The 22,184-nt window shown below is 49.6% G+C and overlaps 1 protein-coding gene across 2 annotated transcripts in view; it reads right to left on the bottom strand.

The window, feature by feature from the left end:
* The window catches only part of SCARA5 (scavenger receptor class A member 5), a 117,472-nt gene that overhangs the window by 10,963 nt on the left and 84,325 nt on the right, over positions 1-22,184 (bottom strand). For both annotated transcript variants that reach the window (XM_057725248.1, XM_057725249.1), the window contains exon 8: positions 1,935-2,132. In XM_057725248.1, coding sequence (XP_057581231.1) covers positions 1,935-2,132 — 198 coding nt within the window. The remainder of the gene's footprint in view (positions 1-1,934; positions 2,133-22,184) is intronic.

Genomic DNA, 22,184 nt, shown 5'->3' with positions numbered 1-22,184 from the left:
AGGATTGTGGCAGCCCAAAGTGGGGGTGAGGAGAAAGGCAGCTGTGAGAAGTGGAGGGTTCCACGGCCAGTCAGGATGTGACCCGGCTCCGTGTCCCCATCTGAAAAGGATGACCCTCCTCTCACCATGAGTCCCTTTACCATTTAGCACAGTGGGCTGGGCAGCCATGGTCTCAGATAAGATAGCAAAGGCTCCATGACACAGGGAGCCCCACCACGGGGCCAGTGGTCCCTCCACAGGTCACCAGGGCACCTGGCAACCGAGTGTGAGGGGATCAGTCCAAATCCCTCCCCGCACCTGCCAGAATGTGGGTCCTCGTGACAGGTGAGCAGGTGCATTTCAAAACCCAGGGGCCCAAGTTGGAAGGCACCTCACAAAGTCTGTAAGCCCCTTTAAGTTACAGATGGGACACCAAGACCCAGGCTGGAGGAGACACAAGATCACACAGTCGGGGGCAACAAATTATTATACGGGTGTGGGAGCACTGAGTTCATGTACGTGGAACCGTTGTTTTAGTTGTGAGTCAATGCAGGTTTCTCCAAGTTCAAGGTCTGATGGAGGACAAAGCATATGTAATGGTGAATTTTTATAGTTGAGTGTGAATGCACAGTGTGTTGTGGATGTGGAGTGCATGCCAGTGGGTGTGTGATCAGTGCTCTCAGTTTGTGTGTCGGTTCTCCTATTAGCTCGGGGGTGGCTGCAGTAACACGCCAAGGCATACAGGGTGTTCTGAGCTGAACTGTATCCCCCCCAAACTTCCTATGTGGAAGTCTTACTCCCCAGGACCGCAGAATGTGCCTGTCTTTGGACACAGGGCCTTTAAAAAGGTGATTAAGGATAAATGAAGTCATTAGAGGGGCCCTAATCCAATATGACTGGTGTCCTTCTAAGAGGAAGAGACAGAAGGAAAAGACCATGTGAGGTCACAGGGGGAAGGTATCCCTCTACAAGCCAAGGAAGGAGGCCTCAGGAGAAACCAACCCTGCTGATACCTTGATCTTGGACTTCCAGCCTCCAGAACTATGAGAAAATAAATATCTGTTGTTTAAGCCACACAGTCTGTGGTATTTGTTACAGCAGCTGAGCAGACTCATACAGAGAACAAGCCTGAGGGGAAGACACAGTGCTGTGGATAGAGACTGGAGCTGGGGTAGAGCCATCCTCTTTGCAAGAGGAAAGGGACGGATGGTTCAAATCAGCTATCTGCACAGGAAGGGTGTGCATGCCTCCCTCAAACTCTCTTGTACTATCTAAGCCTGTCAAAGGAAAGCAACCAAAATGCTGAAGACTGCCGAAATCTCGTCCTCTGAGGACGAGATGAAGTGTTTGGAGATTTTCATCTGAAGAAGAAAAGACTCAGAGAGGAGCGGGGACAGCCAGCAGAGTGGATAAGAGCATGGATTCCCGAGCCACCTGCTTGGGTCTGAACCCGGGCTCTGCCATCTGCTAGCTGTGTGACCTTGGACAAATTATCCAACCTTTCTGTGCCACTGTTTCCGCATTTGGAAAATAGGGATGATAGCTGTACCTGCTTCCTAGAGCGGTAAGGATTACATGAGTGAATTTTGTAACAGGTTTAGAATCGAGCCTGGCATACAGGGCATGCTGTATAAGCACTGAAGAGTAACAAAAGTGTAATCGGGACAAATGGGCGTGGGATTAGATAAGAGCCTTGAGATGCAGGACTGAGAACGGGGGCCAGTAGGAGACCGAAAAAGAAAGGGAGTCAATTCAAGGGAAGGAAGAATGTTCTAAAAATCAGAACTGTCTGAAGACAGACTGGCTTGCCTGGGGCCATACATCCCTGGCAGGAAGGACCCAGGCAGAGGCCAGGTGACCCTCGGCAGGACTATTGTCGAGGGAACTCTGGACAGGAGGGCAGGCCTAGGCTTCCAGGACCTCCGCCCCACGTTCTCCTGCTCCGGGCGCCCTACCTTGTCCAAACTGAGCGGTCCGGTGCACGTCCTGGGCGCCGGGGAAGCCCAGCATGCGGCACAGCACGTCCCCGTCCTTCTTGTCCCAGCCGTCATCACACACGGTGCCCCAGCGCCGCTCGTGGTACACCTCCACGCGGCCCTGGTGTGGGCCCGAGCCGTTCACCAGCCGGACCATCAAGGCCTCCATGCCACCTGCTGGGAACAGCATAGGGTCACGGGTCACTACCCAAGCTGGGCACAGCGGGACTCCACCGAGGGACCCTCCCCAACTCCCTGCCACCACCTGGCATGGGGGCTACAAGCCAGTGGCCAGCAGAAACCACGGCACCACCCCTGCCCGTTACCACCCTGTCCATCTTCTCTCCTTTTTTTTTTAAATAGACTTTTTTTTAAAGCTCTTTATTGGGGTGCAATTGCTTTACAATGTCGTGTTAGTTTCTGCTGTACCACAAAGTGAATCCGTGTATGGGGAGACATATATCCCCATATCCCCTCCCTCTTGAGCCTCCCTCCCACCCTACCCCTCCCATCCCTCTAGGTCATCACAAAGCACCAAGCAGATCTCCCTGTGCTATGCAGCAGCTTCCTACTAGCCATCTATTTTACATTTGGTAGCGTATACATGTCAATACTACTCTCTCACTGCGTCCCAGCTTCCCCTTCACCCCCTACCCCATGTCCTCAAGTCTGTTCTCCACATCTGCATCTTTATTCTTGCTCTGTCACTGGGTTCATCAATACCATTTTTTTAGATTCCATATATATGAGTTAGCATACGGTATATTTGTTTTTCTCTTTCTGGCTTACTTCGCTCTGTATGACAGACTCTAGGTCCATCCACCTCACTACAAATAACTCAATTTCATTCCTTTTTATGGCTGAGTAATATTCCATTGTATACATGTGCCACATCTTCTTTATCCATTCATCTGTTGATGGGCATTGAGGTTGCTCCCATGTCCTGGCTATTGTAAATAGTGCTGCAATGAACATTGGGGTACATGTTTCTTTTTTGGATTATGGTTTTCTCAGGGTATATGCCCAGTAGTGGGATGGCTGGGTCATATGGTAGCTCTATTTTTAGTTTTTTAAGGAACCTCCGTACTGTTTTCCATGGTGGCTGCACCAATGACTTTTTTTTTTTTTTAACGGACAGCAAAATTAAGAAGGAGGTCCAAAGGTTTCCCATAGACCCCCTACCCCCACACACGCACAGCCTCCTCTCCCACTATCAACACCCCGACCAGAGGGGTAATCTATGAACCCACAATGACACGACATAATCACCCAGAGTTGACAGTTTCCACTAGGGTTCACTCTTGGTGTTACCCATTCTATGCTTTGGACAGATATATAATGACATGTATCCACCATTACAGCATCCTACAGAACAGTTTCACTCCCTAAAAATCCTCTGTGCTCCATCTACTCATCACCCCACCCCCACCCCCTAACCCCTAGCAACCACTGATCTTCTTCCTGTCTCCATAGTTTTGCCTTTTCCAGAATGTCATGCAGTTGAAAACACAGTATACAGCCTTTTTAGACTGGCTCCTTTCACTTAGTAATATGCATTTAAGATTCCTCCCTGTCTTTTCATGGCTTGATAGCTCACTTCTTTTTAGCACTGAATAATATTCCATTGTCTGGATGGACCACAGTTTATTTATCCATTCACCCACTGAAGGACACCTTGGAAGGAATTATGAATAAAGCTGTTACAAACATTCCTGTGCAGGTTTCTGTGTAGACAGAAGATTTCAACTCATTTGGGTAAATGCCAAGGAGCAGGATTTCTGGATTCCTCTCTAAATTTTGATACCTAGTGACCAGCAGTCAGGCCTGCCAGGGAGGAGGGTGGAGGGGAACAGAAGAAATCAAGGGGTGGTCAAGGTGGCCCTGCTGCATAGCTCAGTAGGTGGAGAGGTCTCAGCCCTGTGTTCCGTCATCTGTGGCCACCTTCCCACTAGGCTGATGGCATGAAAGTGAAAGTGCTTGAAGCCAGACAGACCTGGGTGTGAATTCTGGCTCTGCCCCCTACTATCTGTAAGTGGGAGACAGTAATTCATCAAATCTAAGAAGCTGCATTTTGTAAGCCCCATCGCTATTTTATACGCTACTAAGAAGGAAGACGCTTCACCAGTTACAGTGGCAAGTTACATCCATTGCTACAGGCTTCCAGATTTCAGAGATGCTAAAATGTGTGTCACCGAATCAGTGAAATACAGCATTAGATGTAAAGAGCTTAGAACGGCACCTGGCACATACAAGACTCTTCTTTCTACCTGAATGACTTTAAGAAAGTCTCCTAGCCTCTCTGAGGGCATGGTCCCAACTGTGATGTGGGGACAACGCATAGGGCTGTCTTGCAGACTAAGTGCAATGACCTGTATGAGGCTCTGAGCACGGCACCTGGCACGTAGTGGGAAATCAGCAAATCCTAGTTTGCTCCCTGCCCTTCTCTGATGGTTGAAACCCTGTCACATTCATCTATATACTCCAGCACAGAGCCTGGCTGTAGGAAATATACAGTAAGTGTTTGCCACATTGATGAATGGGTGAAGATTCATCCATTTGCATGATAAAGCAAGGCATTACTTCTTCAAGGAGAGCAGCCCCCCCCCAAAAAAAAACCTTTTCATCATCTCAAAGCCAGGATTTGGCTGGAGGGTTACAGTGTCAGGGAGGTACACACAGTTAATGGCAGAGGTGGGATGGGAGCTTGGGTCTACGGATGTGTCATCTAAGGTCTTTTCACCAACCTGCCTGTCATGCCACGCACAGGGGGCTATCTTCACCCCCCAGGGGCCTGAGCTTCCTCTTGACAAGATATTGGAGTGGTCACTGAGTCTTAAGTTCGGCCATACATCAAAATCATTAGGAACGCTTGTGAAAAGTCAGATTCCTGGGCCCACTCAGACCCACTGGGTTGGAATCTTGGTGGCAGAAGTGAGGGACCCGTATTTTTTACCAGAGTCCCAAATGACTGTGAGATAATCTATGTTCGTGGAGTGGCCTTGGGGAGCAATGGGATTAGGTGATCTGTTAAGTTTCCTTCCGGCTCCACTGCTCCATGATTCCAAGACTAGGGAAGAGGTCAAGGTCGCCACTCTTGCAGCCAGAAGCCACCTGGACATGTGGGGTGGAGAGGGGTACACTGTGCCGTGACACAGTGACAAGTAGGTGATATGATGCGGGAAAACCCTTCCATGAACTGCCACCAAAAATAACAAACACCACCAAGTTCTGCTCCCAATAAGTACTGCGCCCTTGGACTATTTTTTGGTCTTCGTTTTCTTGGCCAGCTGAGCTAGGGGATTCCCTCTTCCAAAGACTGTGACTTGGCAAAGACCTTTATAGGCTCCTGGAGGAGGCAGCAGTATTGATAAACCCTACATCTGTGCCAAATGGGAAAGGAGAGGAGTTAGAACTGGCTGTGTGTCTGCTTTGAGTTGCCCAGGCTAGGAAAACCCCAGAATATTCTGTGCAGGGGGACCCAGGAAGTTCCCAGGAAAACATATCATTCCCAAGATGCTACAAGGGTACACTGTGATGACTTGGAAAGGTTCTTCAAAATGTTGAATTCCATTTTCTATGCATCCTTCATCACTGACTACTCTCCACACATGGGTTTATAAGCTCTGGCCAGGTTATCAGGAAAGGCTGAGAGTGAGCAAGAGAGTACAGGAATCCTGGAGACAGAAACCACAGAGAGAAGCGGGATGCAGAGGCCAGGTCTGAGACAGAGACGCTCCCCTAGAAGCAGAATGAAGCAGAGGCGAATGAAGCCTGGCCCGGGCTGGGGATGGGCCCTGGTGGGTTGGCGGAGGCTAAGACATCAGCCTTGATTTTTCCCAGACCCACCTCGCCTCTGTCAGCACCCTGTCACGGTGGCAGTGGGCCACGCCAGGCCAGGAGGCCACCAACAGCAGTCCCTGCTGGGTCGTCATGAGAGGGAGAAGTGGCAGGAGGATGCTGTGCATCTCAGAGCAGGCCAGGCAGAGTTCAGGGTCAAAATAACAGGAAGAAGCTAGGTGGGGTGTAGACAGCCAGGCTGATGTTCAGAGACTCCCCCTTAGCCTCTCTGCTCTGGCCAGCCCGAACTCACTCTGTTCACTTCTTTGTTTTGCCAAATAAGTGACTGATCATCTATTAGGGGCCTGGGCCTGTTCTAGGAGCTATGGACACATCCGTGAACAAAGTCTCTGCCCTCATGGGCTGACATTTTAGTGGGAGAGACTAGCAAGAAAGCTAGGAAACAAACAAAAATATAACTATGGCCACAGAGTGATGAGTGCACAGATGGGAACAGAAGCACAGGAAGGGAATGGAGCATGGGAGGGGGCGCCGTCTTGGACAGGGAGACACGAAGGCCTTGAGTGGAGACCTGAATGAATGGAGGGAGAACATGGAAACACCCCCCACCCCCCGCCCTGAGAAAAACCCTTCTCTGTACTCTGGCCTAGGATTTTCATGTCCTTTAAATCTCAGCTGGGATATCCCACCTCGCAAAAAGCCTCCCGTGGTCCCCCATACCTGGCCAGGGTCCCCTCTGTGGATATACTCACCACTTCATATAATAATTGCCTGTTTACCACTGTGAGTATTCTGAGGACAGGTCGTGTGGCCTGATACAGTAACCAGTACATCGAGACGCCCAAGCTGGGCCAGATGAAGGCACGCACACACGCATGCACTCAGATAGTATACACCCCAGCGAGCAGGTCCTGTCTAGTGGGCACAGCTCCCCAGAGCCAACAGCTTTGGTGGGAGCCTGAATGGAGAGTCAGCTTCAGGGCTTACCCGTGTTTCCAGCACCCTCTTTGTTATATCATAGCCCCTTCTACTCAGTCCCCTCATTGATGGCTTCTTTCAGTAGGATGGTTCTGGATTCTGGACCCAGAATTCAAGCTATTGGTACAATGACCATACATTTCAAATGAGAAAATAAGGATGTGGTATGTCATATGATTATAGTGAGTGCTGAAGGAAATCTGGAAAGTGTCATTTAGATGCTGAAATATTAGAATTCCCAGGAGGCTTCAATGTATATGGAAGTGGCAAAAAAAAATATTTGGAAACAGGACAATTCCACATTTTGAAAACATATGGTAACCATAATTATGGGACTCATAGTATCAATTTCAAGGATGTTTCTGGTCCGTGCTCCATGCTCCCCACACATCAAGCAAGGTCATAGCCCCCATCAGTCCTGGGGCTATGTGTGTCCCCTGCAGCCCGCACACCCAGACCCCAGGGTTGACTCGTCAAGCACTGGAGTCTGTTCCTTGTCAGTTGTTCCCAGATCCCCCAGGCTTCTCCCCACAATTGAGGCTGAACACAGTTCCCTGCCCACGGAGTCAGCAGACGCTGCATGCCCCAAAAAGAATCAACGAGGCACATTTTGGTCTAGCTCCATCTTACAGAACATGGCACTAAGCTATAATTTTTGAATCCTTTCTTCCGCCTAACAAAAGCACATCCCTGTGGACACCCCCCCTTAGGAAAACCGCAGCTGAGATTTAATCTGATTATGATGCAAACTGCCCCAATTCGGGGACTCAGACAGTCTAAGGGGCTGTGCCTCAAACAGTATCTCTGGCCTGCTTTGCCCTGAAGAGTTGCAGGGGTGGCTGGAGGCAGGCCTTTCCCAGGCTGAGCCATAATGCCACCTTCTGGAATGCTCCTGGGGAATCACCCAGTGACGGCAACACTGACCCCCTCTCCAGCTGAGAAGAACGTCATGACTTGCTAAGTGGTTTGGGTTTCTGTGGGCAGAGGGTGTAAACTCTGCTTTTTTCCCAGCAATTTCTGCCCTAGAGCAGAGCTTTCCCACCAAGCAACCAACCATCGCCACTGGGAAACGCTCTCACTCCACAGCCGTGTCAGCCCCACATAATCAGATGCAGTGCCTGGGAGGCTGCTTCAGCCTGGTTTGTACTCCCACCCGCACCCCCTTACACTTCTTGCAAGTCCAGGGAGCTTATTTCTCAGATGCCCACCCAGAGTGGCCCCCAAGGAGTGTGCGGGGCTATTTGGGGTCAAGCAGATGCCTCCCTTTGCACACAAAGTAGAGGAAGATGGAAGGCAGGGGTTGAATGTACAAAACTCAGACACTCCTGGGCCAGTAGATGGAGGGGCTGGCCCAGGTGGGGAGAAAAGGACCAGGGGCTGTCACAACTGCATATGACTTCCCTTAATAGCTTCCCTTGACTGACAGGCCTCTTCCTTCTTTGCCTCCCACCCCATTGAGTCCTGGGAAATCCTTCCTGAGCAAACTGTGGATCTGCAACCCTCCAGAACCCACTTCCCCCACGTGGATGCCATGTGGATATTTGAGTGTAATTCACAGAGGGAACCTCCTGAGTGAAGAGAATATCAAATTCTTTCTCTTGTTCTGGGGCCCCTACTCTGTAGACTGGAATCTACCTGGACATGTGCCTGGGGTTTATAAGTGGAGAGGACAGTAGTGACCACCAAGCTGGCCCCCACCCTGCTCTCTGCAGGAAGAGCCCTGCCCGAGTTCCACCTCTAGTCTGGGAGACCCAAGCTGAAGGGAAATACCAAGCACTGTTCCTCACTGAACACCTGGAGGATAAGTGGAGAGTTTCCTGACTTGATAGCTCGTCCCAAGCCCTAGCCCACTAAGTCCCGGGCAGAGTTTTTCCTCATACCTCCCATAGCAGGGACACCCCAATGTTCTTTCTTCCCTTCTGCCCCAGATTTGGGGTCAGAGGTTCTCCCAGAGAAGAGTCCCCTCCAGCAAAGCCTCGGCCAGCAGCATCACTTTTTATCTCGCTGTGTAACTAACAGCGGAGGAAGCTGCTGCAGGGAGCCCAGGGCAGGAGACTGGCCCTTTCTGGCTGGGTAGCCTCCTTGCTCTCTCCCAGATCAACAGGTTCAATCATTTCACCAACAAGTGTTCCGGAGCATCAATGGTTCTAATCGCTGCTTGGAGCTTCCGGTCTAGCTGCACGGCCAGACTATAGCACCCACCTCCTCATGCCCTGAGCTGCTCTGCTGACTGCCCATTACCCAGCCCCCTCATGAGGCCCTCATCCACCCTCCTGCAGCAGGACCCCAGGTCTGGGCCAGTCCTGACCCGGCCCCTCAGTAAAGAGGGTGGGGCTGAGGCACAGATGGGGTCAGGTGGTGAAGAAGAACAAGACATCATGTCTGGATGAAGGAGTTTGGCATTTCCTGGAGATATCTCTAGTAACAACTTCCTCACACTCAGCTGTGGGCTATAGATGTCACCACTATTTGGTGCGTGGAGATACTTTTAGGTAATCATCACAAGATCTTTGGACTTTTCTAACCATCACAAATGATGGAGAATTCTAGAATTTTCCAGCTGGCAGAGACTTGGAGTTCCCATTAATCCAAACTCTTCATGTGATACACAGGGGAACAGAGGCCCACAGAGGTGCTGTGTTTGCCTAAGATCATCCTACAGTCAGTAGTAGAAGAGCTGGGACTGAACTCAAGACTTCACATTGGAGCCAGTTCTCCATCTATATCTTCCTTTCTCTCCGAGTCCTTCATTCTTTTTTTTAAAAATAAATTTATTTATTTTTATTTATTGGCTGCATTGGGTCTTCGTTGCTGTGTGCGAGGCTTCCTCTAGTTGTGGCAAGCCAGGGCTACTCTTCCTTGTGGTGCATGGGCTTCTCACTGCAGTGGCTTCTCTTGTTGTGGAGCACAGGCTCTAGGCGCACAGGCTTCAGTAGTTGTGGCACATGGGCTCAACAGTTGTGGCTCACGGGCTTAGTTGCTCCGCGGCATGTGGGATTTTCCTAGAGCAGGGATTGAACCCGTGTCCCCTGCATTGGCAGGTGGATTCCTAACCACTGCGCCACCTAGGAAGTCCTCTTTTTTTTTCTTGGCCACATTGCGTGGCTTGTAGGATCTTAGTTCCCTGATCAGCGATTGAATGTGGGGCCATAGCAGTGAAAGCACTGAGTCCTAACCACTGGACAACCAGGGAATTCCCTGAGTCCTTCATTCTTGATGGGATCTCTGGGCTGGGTCCACTAAGTCTGCTTCACAACTTTGATGCAAGATGTCTTTGGATGGAGGAGTCCCTTAAAAACAATGACTTTAACCCTTGAACTGTAATGTTTCTACCCTAAATGCATAGAAACAATTTTGCTTCTCCTAAGTCTTCTGGGAGTTCCAAGATGGCAGGAATACCCTTGTGAAGCACAGCCACTGCTGAGTTTGTATTTGAAAATGAAGTTGCTGTTTTCAGTTGGGGGAAGGATAAACCAGTCTTGGCTTTCTAGAGAAGTGATAAATCCATTGACATCCAGTGTGATTCTACCTCCTGTGCACAGATTTGGGGGGCTAAAGATGCCTTATCTTTATTGATTCTCTATACAATGTATGTGTTTTTTTTCTCACTTACTTACTTACCCATCCAAAAGTACTTATGGATTTCCTACCACATTCCAGAATTGTACTAGATGCTAGGGATGCAAGGACAAATAAGTATTGTCTTTACCCTTGAGGCACTCAAATGAACTAACAGCCTAAAATGGATAAAACCACAGAATGTCAGAGCTGGTAGAGACCTCAGGGACTTCCCAGTCCAAACCCCTCATCTAGAGATAAGAAAACTGACGTTCAGAGCTGGGATGCCAGATCCCTCTCTTTCTAGACCACTGCTTCTTCCAGTGTTGGTACTTTCTGTACTGCCTAAGCCATGATACGGAGTGAAGCTGGTCCCAGGTTAAACCAATAGAGCCTAGATGGAGGCAAGCTTGCACTCCTCAGCCCAGAGGGTGCTGCTTGAGAGAGCTCAAGAAAAGCTCTCAGTCTCTTCCTATATTCCCTTGGGAAGAGACATGATGATTTATTTGTCCACGATCCCTTAACACTTAATATTATGCCTGGCTGGCTGAAAATGCTAAGCGCATGTTTGACGACTAGGTGGGATGGAGGGCAGAGGGGTGGATGGAGACATGACTTTGTCAGAGGGTCCGATCTGAATCCCCAGCCAAATGCCTGCTGATTCCTGCATCTCTCTGGTTCCAGTCTTAACCTTCGGTGCCTGGCTGTTCAGAATGGGTGCCGTGTCCATCCCACCACACCAGAATGAAGACCGTGATGGGAGGCCCTGACCCTAGGTTGTATCTATTTGTGTTGCCTTTCTGTAGATCATTCTAGACTCCCTATTACCGGCTGATTTCTAAACATGGATTGACCCAGCCATGGGGACATAGAGGGATGGAACCCTGCCTCTTCTTTGGACACAAAAATGCTGCAAGGTAATTCCAAGCCGCCCCTGCAAAGTGCCACCAGAGGGGATCTGGAGTGGGCAGTGTGGGGTGGGGAGGAGGGCAGTGAGCTGGAAGAAGGTACTGGCAAGGGCCAGGCAGGGCACGCTGCTGGCGTCCTTCGTAAGTCTTAGAGGGACTAGGACGTTCTCTCTTCCTCATTTCTTCACCTGTCACACTCACCTCCCAGGGTTGTGGAGGGGATCACTGACAAAAGACCCTCTCCTTGACGGAACCCTAGCCAGGCTTCTCTGAGCCCTCTTATCATCCAGGCCTCAACTTTGTCCTAGAAAGACGTGAACAAAATATTCACACAGTCTCTAACAGCTCCAAGCTGCATTCCTAGGCTGACCTTAGCCCCCCTTAAAGTACCCGGCTGAGAACACTCAAGGCTGCCGAAAGAATGTACTGTTTGTTCCAGCTGCCACCTGAAGACAGGGTCCTGCTTCCCAGCCTCTGTGGGAGGGGAGGAGCCTAACTTGGATCAGCCCCAGCTAGCAACTCAGATGGGATCCACAGGGATCAACCCCCTCTCCTGGTGTTAGTCATTTTTTACCTCCCTGACTCTACTGATCCTTTATTCACCCCCTCCCTACCCCCTCACTCTCCCATGAAAACTCATAGTTACCTCTGTATAAACTGACATTGAGTTCAATTCCTGCTGGCCTCTTAGCCCCACTACATACAGTATATTGCTGACTAAGATCTGTCCTGACCATTTTCGCACCTAGCTTTGTTGATCTCTGACATCAGATGTGATAAGACTGGCATTAGACAAGCTGGTCCAGGCATGTGCCATGCTCACAGCTAGTGGCATTTCCTTACACATGGGTAAGGTCATGAGTGATGGATGGGTCTGGCTCAGGAGTTCTGTCCAAACCACTGTAATGATGATTTAGCAGGACCACCCAGATTCTCTTAGGAATCCGAGCTGGGGGAATATGCAGAGAGCTGATCAGAAGCAGAAGTATAAAGAAGCAGGGACAGTGGAATTAATAAGCCACAATGGAGATGAAACACAAGAATGAAGACATGAACCCTAGTCCTGAAGCCTCCAAAACTACCTTGGATTCTGAAAGAACTTCCCCTTCTGGGCTCTGCAAGGCCCACTTGTATTATGAGCCCTAGTCTTCCAAAGTCTTCCCAGGTATCCTTACCATATGCCCCCACTACTTGAAGTGACTCAGTGGGTCTCTGCTCCTTGCTACCAAAAATGCCAAAAAAGAGCACCTGTGAATCCCATGCACTCATCCGAGAGCTGGTTAACTCCTTGCCTCTTGAACCAGAAGAAAGCAGAATGAGGCTGGTTCTCAACTCAGGAACAGGGTTTAAATTCTGGCTCCACTATAGGACCAGATAGGACCTCTCTACACCTACCTTCTTCTTAAAATGGGTAAAATGGTGATGGTTGGGAGCAATAGCTCATGTCAAGGACTTGGCCCATCATGGGCACCCATCACTGTGAGCTCCACCCCTAGTGAGCCAGCACTTCACCCAGAAACAGATGGGTCAGCTCTGAGGCGTCTTCATGAGTTGCTGAGGATGGCTTGGATACCAGTAGCCCCATCAGGGATGTATCCTTGAAAGCCTCATTGCAAAGCAAGCCTGCTGCCGGGGGAGCAGGAGCAAGGAGGGGCTCATCCCTCCAATTGGATTAATCGCCTCCTAACTTCCTCTGCTCTCCCCAGGGCTCAGTTCCTGGCTTCTTTGCATATTAGGGGAGGGGGAACAGGGGCTTCGGCAGAAGACTGGCTCCTGCTGTCAGCAAGTTTCTGCTCACTAATGCAAGCTGGATGTGATCTGTTAAGCAAGGCCACTCCGGAATGGTCCAGGAATGTGAAGCCAGGGCTGAGGCCACTCTGGGGCTCCCCGCACAAATCTAATAGGTGGGGATTCTTTTCTCAAAACAAGTATCTTTGCTCTCTTTGCCTCGTAAATATAGATGTAGGAAAAGCAAGGTCCTAGACAAAGCAGGCTGGGTCTGCTCCAGATTCCCCTGCCTTGGCGTTGAATGTCTAAGCCTCAGAGCTGGAAGGGACGCTGGATATTGGCCTTGAATCCCCCTCTCCCACTTCAAATACAGGATTCCTCTCCACTCTGTACCGGGTCTGACAGCTGCTCATTCTGCCTCTGGGAGTGGAAGGGAACTTGACAGTATCTCTTGGGAATTTAAAAAGAGCATCTGGAAGTGAGAGAGTAGCACAGACATATATATACTACCAACTGTAAAATAGATAGCCAGTGGGAAGTTGTTGTATAACAAAGGGAGTTCAACTCGAGGATGGAAGATGCCTTAGAGGACTGGGACGGGGAGGGTGGGGGGGCCTTGAGGGAGGGTGGGCGGGGAGTCGAGGGGGGGAGGGAATATGGAGATATGTGTATAAAAACAGATGATTGAACTTGGTGTACCCCCCCAAAATAATAAATGAATAAATAAAATTTAAAAAAAAAAGAGCATCTGGTTTCATTCACAAGGTGCTGGCATCTCTGGAGGGCTCCAGTGGTTTTTTCATCCAATTATTCCCTACCTTATTGTACTCTAATTGCTTCGGGTTTTGGGGTTGTCGCTGGGTGTGGGGGGCAAGATATGGAATATCTTCCTCTTTCTCCAGCATCTGGTGGGAGCACAGCTGAGGGAGCGGCTGCATTATCTGGCCTCTCGGCAGGTCTGGGAGGACAGCTTAATGATCAGTAGCTACCATCTCAGAACGGGTTTCCCAGCTGGGGCAGTCTTAGAACTACCCACGGCCTATGGGGCTTGTCTGCACCTGGCTCAGAGCCACCCCAAACCCAGCTACAGCAAAGGCGGGTCCTGGGTGCTGCCCGGGAGAGGTGTCAAGTCAAGGATGGGCAGTGAAAGGAACTCACGTACACTCAGTCCCCCCGACCTGTCAGGCCCTGTGCAGAGTGCTTCACACACATCTTTGCTCATTTACTCTTCACAACAGCTCCATGAGTTAGCCAGGATGACTCTCACTTAACAGAGGAGAAACGGGCCCAGAAAAGTCAAATAACTTGCCTAGGGTCACACAGCTGCTCTGAGGTGGAGCCAGGGAGAGCAAAGGCCTTTCATTTGCAAACCACAAAGCCGACCGTTGGGCTGAACACTTAAGACAAATATTTAATAACAGCCCTCCCTGTACCTAAAGTGCCTTTCATCTATCTCCCAGCAGCCCTCTGGGTTTGCAGGAATTCGTGTCTTTAGGAGTCACGGAAAGAGCCTGGGACTTAAAGCAGTAGTTCTTGGCCCTGGGCCGCACGTAAGGATCACCTGGGTGCTTCAAAATCTACCAGTGGGGAAGTGGGGGATGGACATTTTTGACCAGTTCACAGGTGGTGTAAGTGCACAGCCAGGGCTAGAAGCACTATTGGAGAGGATGGATCTGGGGTTAAGCCTGGGCTACACAACTGCGCCGTAGTCAGGTCTCGTAAGGCACGTCGACGTCACCTACTCCAGGAGGGCCTTCCTGACCTGTGGCCCCCATATGTGCTTCCCACAGATGAGAAATAGTCCAACACCACTCCCTCAGCCAGCCTGCATCCCCTCACCATTGTAAGCTCCCTGGAAGTGACAGGCATTCAGCATCCTTGAGGTTCCCAGTCGCAGCCCCACGTGCAGGCAGAGACCTGGCACCTCGTCATCAACAAATGGTACTACGTGAGTGAGTAGGTGAATGAATGGATGAGGGGCTCTAGGAACAGCACTGATTCCTAAATACCCCAGAACCTGCCTGGCTGTGCAGCAGAAGGGCCCAAAATCCCAGGGAACTTTGCTTCTCAAGAGAACAGAGGAGGGGAACCCCAGCATAATCCTGAAATCTCACAGCTCTTTTAGGTGTGTTTATCCTGCCTTCCAGGCCCTTGCAAAGCAAAACAAGTCGAAAGAAAGGAGGTTGTGGGGAACAGAAATAAACACATGGGGCTGGGAAAATAGGCTCTGATTCTCTGCAGCTGCAGAGTAGAGCCCTGGGGATAATCTGGACCAGCTGCCCTTCAAGGAAGTTGAACTTTTCTTCTCTTGTGAAGAAAGAACTCCCCATGCCCCCAGCTGGCCTGCAGCACGAGGGCTCTGTGCCCACCTAGACGGGGCACTGCTCTCTCCCCTGACATCCACGGGAAATGTGGTCCGTATGGGAAGGACAGGAGCCATCCCACAAGCCTAAGGAATTTCCGGTCAGGCTCTGCTGGAGAGCATCGCTTTTAAAATGTGGTCTGGCCTGTGGGTGTGCTTTATAAAATGCTACTTCCTAATGGCAATCTGCTCTACATATGGCGATTTATGCCTCTTCAAAGCACTCTTGTTAGCCAATCTCATTTGATCTTCGTAGTCCTCCTCTAGGTTGGCAGCTATGATACCCATTTTACAGATGAGAAAGCTGACAGAGAAGGAAAGTGACTTTCTCAAGGTCACTTGATAAAGTGGCCACACCTGGGTCTCCAGCCTGGCAGTCCCACAGGTCAATGTACTGTATCTTTGATTGGGGGGGGTCACATGGGGATACTCGGGACTTTACCATGCAGAAGGAGCAGCAGGAATATCTCTCAAATTATCACTGTACTTCTTATGCTGGATTTTTTCCTTAACTGTTGACTCATGCATTGGTCTCCCCAACTCTGTTGCACATTCCTTGGAAACCGTGAGTTTGTCTTGGCTGACTTTGTTCCTCTAATGCCCTAGTCATGGCCTCCTGGCTCCTAGCAGGTGTTCAATGAAAATGTGTCTGATCAAATAATAAATGAAGCACTTTCCCAGCCCAGTCCTGAAGCAGAGGCTCATCCCATCGCAGTGGGAGGATGTCGCTAAAGCCTAGAGGCTCTGCTTGGAGCTGGATTTGCAACAGGGAAGAGCCAATTTTGACTCCATGTTGGATCTGCCTCTTTGACTTTAACCTTTGCTTTTCGTCGCTTCTGTTATTATAATCATACACAGGCCTGCCTCAGGGAGCCCCGCCCCTTGGCCTGAATGTTAAACTAAAGTGTCTAGTTCAGCTCACAGGGAGACAATCTGACCCTGCCCACCTATGAATGGCTGCAGAAAAGAACTTAACACATCCCCTCCCTGATGCTGGCCAAGCCAGGCAAAACTAATGGCCTTTTTATTTTACTTCCTCACCCCCCACCTCTGTTCTATAAAAGAAAATGGCATCCAGACCCCAATAAGATGGTTTTTTGGGGACCCTAGTCCACCATCTTCTCAGCCTGCTGGCTTTCTGAATAAAGTCATATTCCTTGCCTCAACACCTCATCTCCCGATTTATTGGCCTGTCGTGCAGCAAGCAGAGTGAGCTTGGACTCAGTAACTACAATCTGTAGGAATTTGAGCAGCCTGGGTGGAGAGGTGAGTCCTTTGCCTTGCTTTTGCTCCTCAGCCTCTAAAAAGACAGTGAGGGGTCAGAGAGGGTCAACAGGCCTTTAGGAATAGAAAGAAATGCTGTAGAGCTGGGAGAAAGGCCATGATCCTGAACCTTCATTTTCTCACGCGTATAGCTGTGAGGAGGTGCTGATGTTTACACAGCATCCCTCTAAAGCTTTCACAGACCATTGCTTTAAAGCCAGGACTCATGACCAAGACTAGTGGCCTTTCCTAAGAAGGCTTTTTCACACCCTCTGGCTTTGCTCACTGTGTCCCTGCCCTTCCCTCCTGTTTCCTCTCTCTTGGTTCTGCTCTCTTCCAAGTTCAGGGTCTGAGACCCCTGGCTGGGATGCTTCCCATCTGCATATTCTAAATCCTTGAAGACAGGACCTGCCTATATAGCGGGGCTGCCACTTTCTAGCTTTCTGACCTTGGGCGAGTAATTGAACCTCTCAAAGTAGTTTCCTCATCTGTTTAAATGGGATGACGACACATACCTTAAAGAGTTCTGAAATATGAGGAGCTGAGGGACCAGGGTGGTCAGTTCTCAATAAATAGTCCCGAGCTCAATATAAGGTCCAAGGATTGTGATGGGGACAGAGGCACTGTGGCAAGGGACTTGCCCAGCCTTTGAGTCGGTGAAGCAACCAGCCGTGACCTCCCCCGACCATAGCATCCACAAGACCTCCTGGGATGTCCACAGACTTTGCCTATCTCTTTGTTCCATCAGAATTCCACAATGGCACTCTTCGGAAGAGCGGCTGAAATCCAGAGCTAGGGGAAGTAAGTCCATCCAGACCACTGGTTCCAAGTACACCCCGAGGGGGTTTTCCATGGTCAAAGGATGCGGAGTGGGGGTGTGGGGGGAGCTGGAGGGGGTAGGGAAGTGGAGCGGTACAGTTAATGCAGTGGCAGCTAACTCAGATCCAGTTACATCAAAAAGACACGGCGGGGACCTCCCAGATTTAATCTAGTTCCTGCAGCATGTTTACCACCCAACCTAAAATGAGTGAGTGGTGCAGGGTCACAGGGATTACTGAGTTGGCCGAGTTGCTTTCTCAATAAACACTTTAACCATTCCTGGTTTTAATGTACGTCTCAACTTAAAACTCTCTTCGTACAAAACCCACATCAAAGACCAAAACTTCAATTCTTCAGTGGTTCCAAGGCATTGTTTTTGTAGAAAATGCCTCACTCACCCTGGATCTGAGGTTTGTATTCCTAAAAGTTTTCTTTAGGGCAGATCCCAGAAACCGACGCCTGTTTGCCAAGGAGTCAATGCTGTGGTCCTCCGGGCCCCCCGGGAGGATGGGCTGAGCAGTGTCAGCTGAATGTGGGTCAGAAGAGACATGTAGATGGCGCTGACACACTCCCTGGCTCACTTGTTATAAAAAGAACAGGTGCTTAGGGGACAGACTGGTTACCTCCACCTATAAGCGTAATACCTACTAGTCTAACAATTAAAACAAGCAAACCTGCCCAAGTGCCACTCCCACACCTGGCCACTCGCTCGCAATATAAACTCCAAACACTGGCTTGTTAATTTTTCTCCCCCTCGTCCTCAGCTGTGGCCCTCAGCGGGTTCCTGCCTTCACTCAGCATCTATGTATCTAGAATACAAATACTAGCGGGCCTGTTACTGACCTCCTAGCATCCTCTGCTTCTCTGTGAAAGCACGGATTCTCCAAGGGGGCCCAAGCTACAGCTCTTCTCTCTCCGTTTTATAAGCCAGGAATGTCAGTGGCTCTTAGGCAGCCCCCCCACCCCCACCCCACTCCCCCACTTCACCCTCTGGCTTCTTAAAGGAGCCGGGCCTTGTATTTTTCCAGGTCTTCTTGGATCTATTTGAAGCCATCAAACCAAGGTGGCTTGGATTCATCGGAAGTGAGCTTTCTGCACAGAGCAATGTGACGCTCTCCTGGAAGGGGTCACTAGGAAGCTTTCAGGAAAAGTCACTGGATTTGTTTTTTGGAAGGCTTAAGATAGGTTCTTGGCAAAGCAGAAGGCCTGCAGGGCCAGATCCCATCCTCTGCACAGAACAGGGGAGAAAAGAGGAAATTGTGGCTGGAGAGGCTCAGCGAGTGGCCTCAGGGCCACAGGGCCGGGTCCGAAGGAGACTCGGATCACGGGACTGCTGCTCCACAGCCCGCCTGTCCCCTCTTCTTCTCAGGAAATGGGGATTTCTGAAAAACAGGACTTCTCAAAGGGAAGCAGCTCCATCAGCAGCAGGAGCAGAGGCAGCAGGGAAGCCTGGACCAGACCGTGGACCTTTCCATCGGGGGGAGGGCCACTCTGCTGCGTGCCAGCAGGGACAGCTGGGGCTCCACTGCCACGGCCTGGGTCCTGGCTCTCGTCTGGTTCTCCACCTGGTCAGTCACCTCCCATTGCTGCCCTGTCACGCCCTGCTTATTGCTGGTCCTGGCCACCCAGAGACCAAGCCTGCACTCCTGCCCATGGATTTCCAAATACCTCTCTGGCCTTCGTTTTTGTTTCTTTCTCCCCAAACCTTTGCTGTGCCAAACGATTTGGGTTTATCAGACAGTGTTCTGCCGCTTCATGCGCGGTTCTCTTTACCTGGAATTTCTTCACCTTCTCCAGGCACCAGTTGGACACCAACTTGCCCTTCACGACTTGGGTCAAAGACACCTCATCAAGTGACCCGCTTTGTACATTCGCCTCCTACAGCCCTCACCACGCTCTCCTAGGATTGTTGCATGTCCTTCTCACCTGCCAGCCTGTGAACTCCTCAAGGTGAGGCCAGGCCTTTCTCATCTGGGTTCCCCAGCCCTTCCCCATCTGGGTTCCCCAGCCCTCAGCCAGGGCCTGGTCTCCAGAGAAGCCTTGATGAATGTTCGCTAAATAAGTGAATAACCGACACTCTGTTCCTTAAATGTTTCCTTCCTGCCACACATGTACCTTTTCTCTATGACAAAAGTGAGAGAGGGCCCCTCGCCCTCTCTTGCCTCTGCTCCTTCCCAAAGCCAGCTCCATGCTGTGCCAGCCCGGTTTCTGATCCTCGGGCTTCAGGTCCTGCCTGTCCCTGCTCAGTTTTCATCTGGTTCCCAAGGCTCCTCATTTCCCAGGTCCTTGTGGTCATTTCTCTCTCTTTGGTGTCCCCCACTCCGCCCCAGACAGCACTGGAGGCAGTGTTGCCGTGGGACAATTTTTCTGAATGAGTTTTGTGTCTCTGTGTATTTTCAGTCACCAGACATAAAGGTAGGGGAAGAAACATTTAAAAAACACTTCCATTTCCACCCACCCTGTGGCGTTTGCATCTGTCAGGGACTCGCTACGTGAGGATAAAGAGAAGAGATGAATGAAGGCACCAACTGAACATAATTGCACAGTGAGGAAGAATGCGGAAAGCCCGAGAGCAGGGGAGGCTTCACTGGCAGAGGCAGGACCCCCCACCCGCCACGTGAAAACTTTAGTCTGGCCGATCCCAGAGCCACCAAGGCGAGTGAAACAGTCAAGGCTTGGTGAAATAAAGAGCAAACTCTGGGACAGGGAAAAGTCTCTTAAAAGTAACGGAGCATCTAAAAAGTACAACTAGCGAAAATAACAAAAAAGAAGCAGTCTCAACAATATAGAAAACAAACTAATGGTTGCCAGTGGGGAGAGAGAAGGGGAAGGGGGCGATACAGGGGTGGGAGATTAAGAGGTACAAACCATCGGGCTTAACAACGTAGGCTACAGGGATGTATTGTACAGCCCATGGGACAGAGGCAATATTTTTTGATAACTGTTAAATGGGGTATAACCTTTAACCATTGTGAATCACTACATTGTACACCTGTAACTTATATGATGTTTAATATCAACTATACATCAATTTAAAAAAATAAATTTTTAAAAAATGAGCATTGCTAAGAGAGAAATGAGCACTTTCTATTAAACCCACTAAGGATAGTGGCCCATGAGGACCCCATGCTGATCCCGTGTCAAAGAGAATAAAAGAATAAAAGATAATCCAAGATGGTAGCGGAAGGTCTGGTAGTGGGCTCCAGGCCAGACATATCCAATGTGTGTCCTGGCTCTGCCCCGATGAGCGCCGGTGGCTCTGGGCGGGTTCCTTATCCTCTACCCTCAGCCTCCTCATCTCTCTAACAGGGACGTCATTATGCCTCCGGATCAGGACTGGAGAATTAAGTGAAATGTCAGGCACAGAGACTTCACTCCCCAGAGTACCAGGTGCAAGTTGGTGAGCAGTCTCGTGTGAGTGGTTGCTTTTTCTCGGAAGTGTTGGTTTGCTTTGAAATCATGTTGTTGCTGGGGCATTAAAGTTGTTTAAGGAGTGAGATGTACACGCAGTTGAGTTAATAAAGAAATATATATATATAAGGTCCAGTAGCTCTGTCTATCAGGCCTGAAAAAAGGCTAACTTCTGGTGCTGCACTATCCCAAACAGGGTTCCCTAACCCTAATCCTAACTCTAGGGATAGTGATGGGCAGAAGGGAATTCACAGACTCCAAACGACTGTCTTTGCATCTCTTATTCTAAAACAGAGGTAGAAGGAATTTCTTGGTGGCCCAGTGGTTAGGACTCTGTGCTTCCACTGCAGGGGGCAAGGGTTCGATCCTTTTCAGGGAACTAAGATCCGGAATATTATGTGGCACAGCCAAAGAAACGAGTATCTGTTACAGCAGAGATACAGACATCTCAGGAGCAATGGAAAAGAACTGTCTTGAAACCACCACCTTGGTCATTTATTTTGAGCTTATACTGCATACTGGGGTGCCTACTGGTCCCCCCCCCCCACCAAGCACACACAAACCTGCTTCCCTAAATACTGAAAACACACACAAGGTGTTAAACATTTTCCAAGGCCTCTGGGATGCTGCTGATAGCTATCAACAAGCACTGGCTTGGAATTTACCCCTGGGTCATTCTGCGTACTTTTTCCCCTGTGAAATCAAATTGAGGAAACATATTTAAACAATCTGAATGTATATCCTGCTTGAAATTCATGCTGTGGGGCTTAAACAAAACTGATCCTCTACCCACCCCCTAGCTGCAAAAATACTATTTATTTTTCTTGCAAATGGACCGTATATGAGGGTAAAACAAATGTCTTTCTGTCTTGTGATGTGTATATGTAACTTTTTTTTTCCTGGCTAAACTCGCAAAAGCCAAACATCTAACAAAATGACAGATATCACCCTTGTCTGAAACAAACAAACAACAAAAAACCTTTACCTCGTATAGCACAGGGAACTACCCAATACTCTGTAATGGCCTATATTGGAAAAGAATCTAAAAAAGAGTGGATATATGTATATGTATAACTGATTCACTTTGCCGTACACCTGAAACGAACACAACAATGTAAACCAACTATATTCCAATAAAAATTAAACACCAAACCTTTAGCTCTCATCAAGCAGAAATCAGGAGCTCTGTATTCTAGCCCCAGTTTGGCCATGACCTAGTTGGAGGGCTACGGGAATTCTCTCCCATCTCTCTGTTCAGAAGAATGGTGGCGTGGGCTCCGGAGTAGAAGAGGAGTCCGTTTGAAACACCATCCAAACCCTGTGACTCTAAAACCCTAAGACTCCAGGCCAAAACATGGCTAAACAATGACAAGATCTGGTTCTGAAAAATATTTTAATGCTGGT

Source organism: Hippopotamus amphibius, chromosome 2 (genome assembly GCF_030028045.1).
Source record: "Hippopotamus amphibius kiboko isolate mHipAmp2 chromosome 2, mHipAmp2.hap2, whole genome shotgun sequence".
Taxonomy (NCBI): domain Eukaryota; kingdom Metazoa; phylum Chordata; class Mammalia; order Artiodactyla; family Hippopotamidae; genus Hippopotamus; species Hippopotamus amphibius.
The sequence above is the reverse complement of the archived record's forward strand: the minus strand, read 5'-3'. Positions and strand labels throughout refer to the sequence as shown.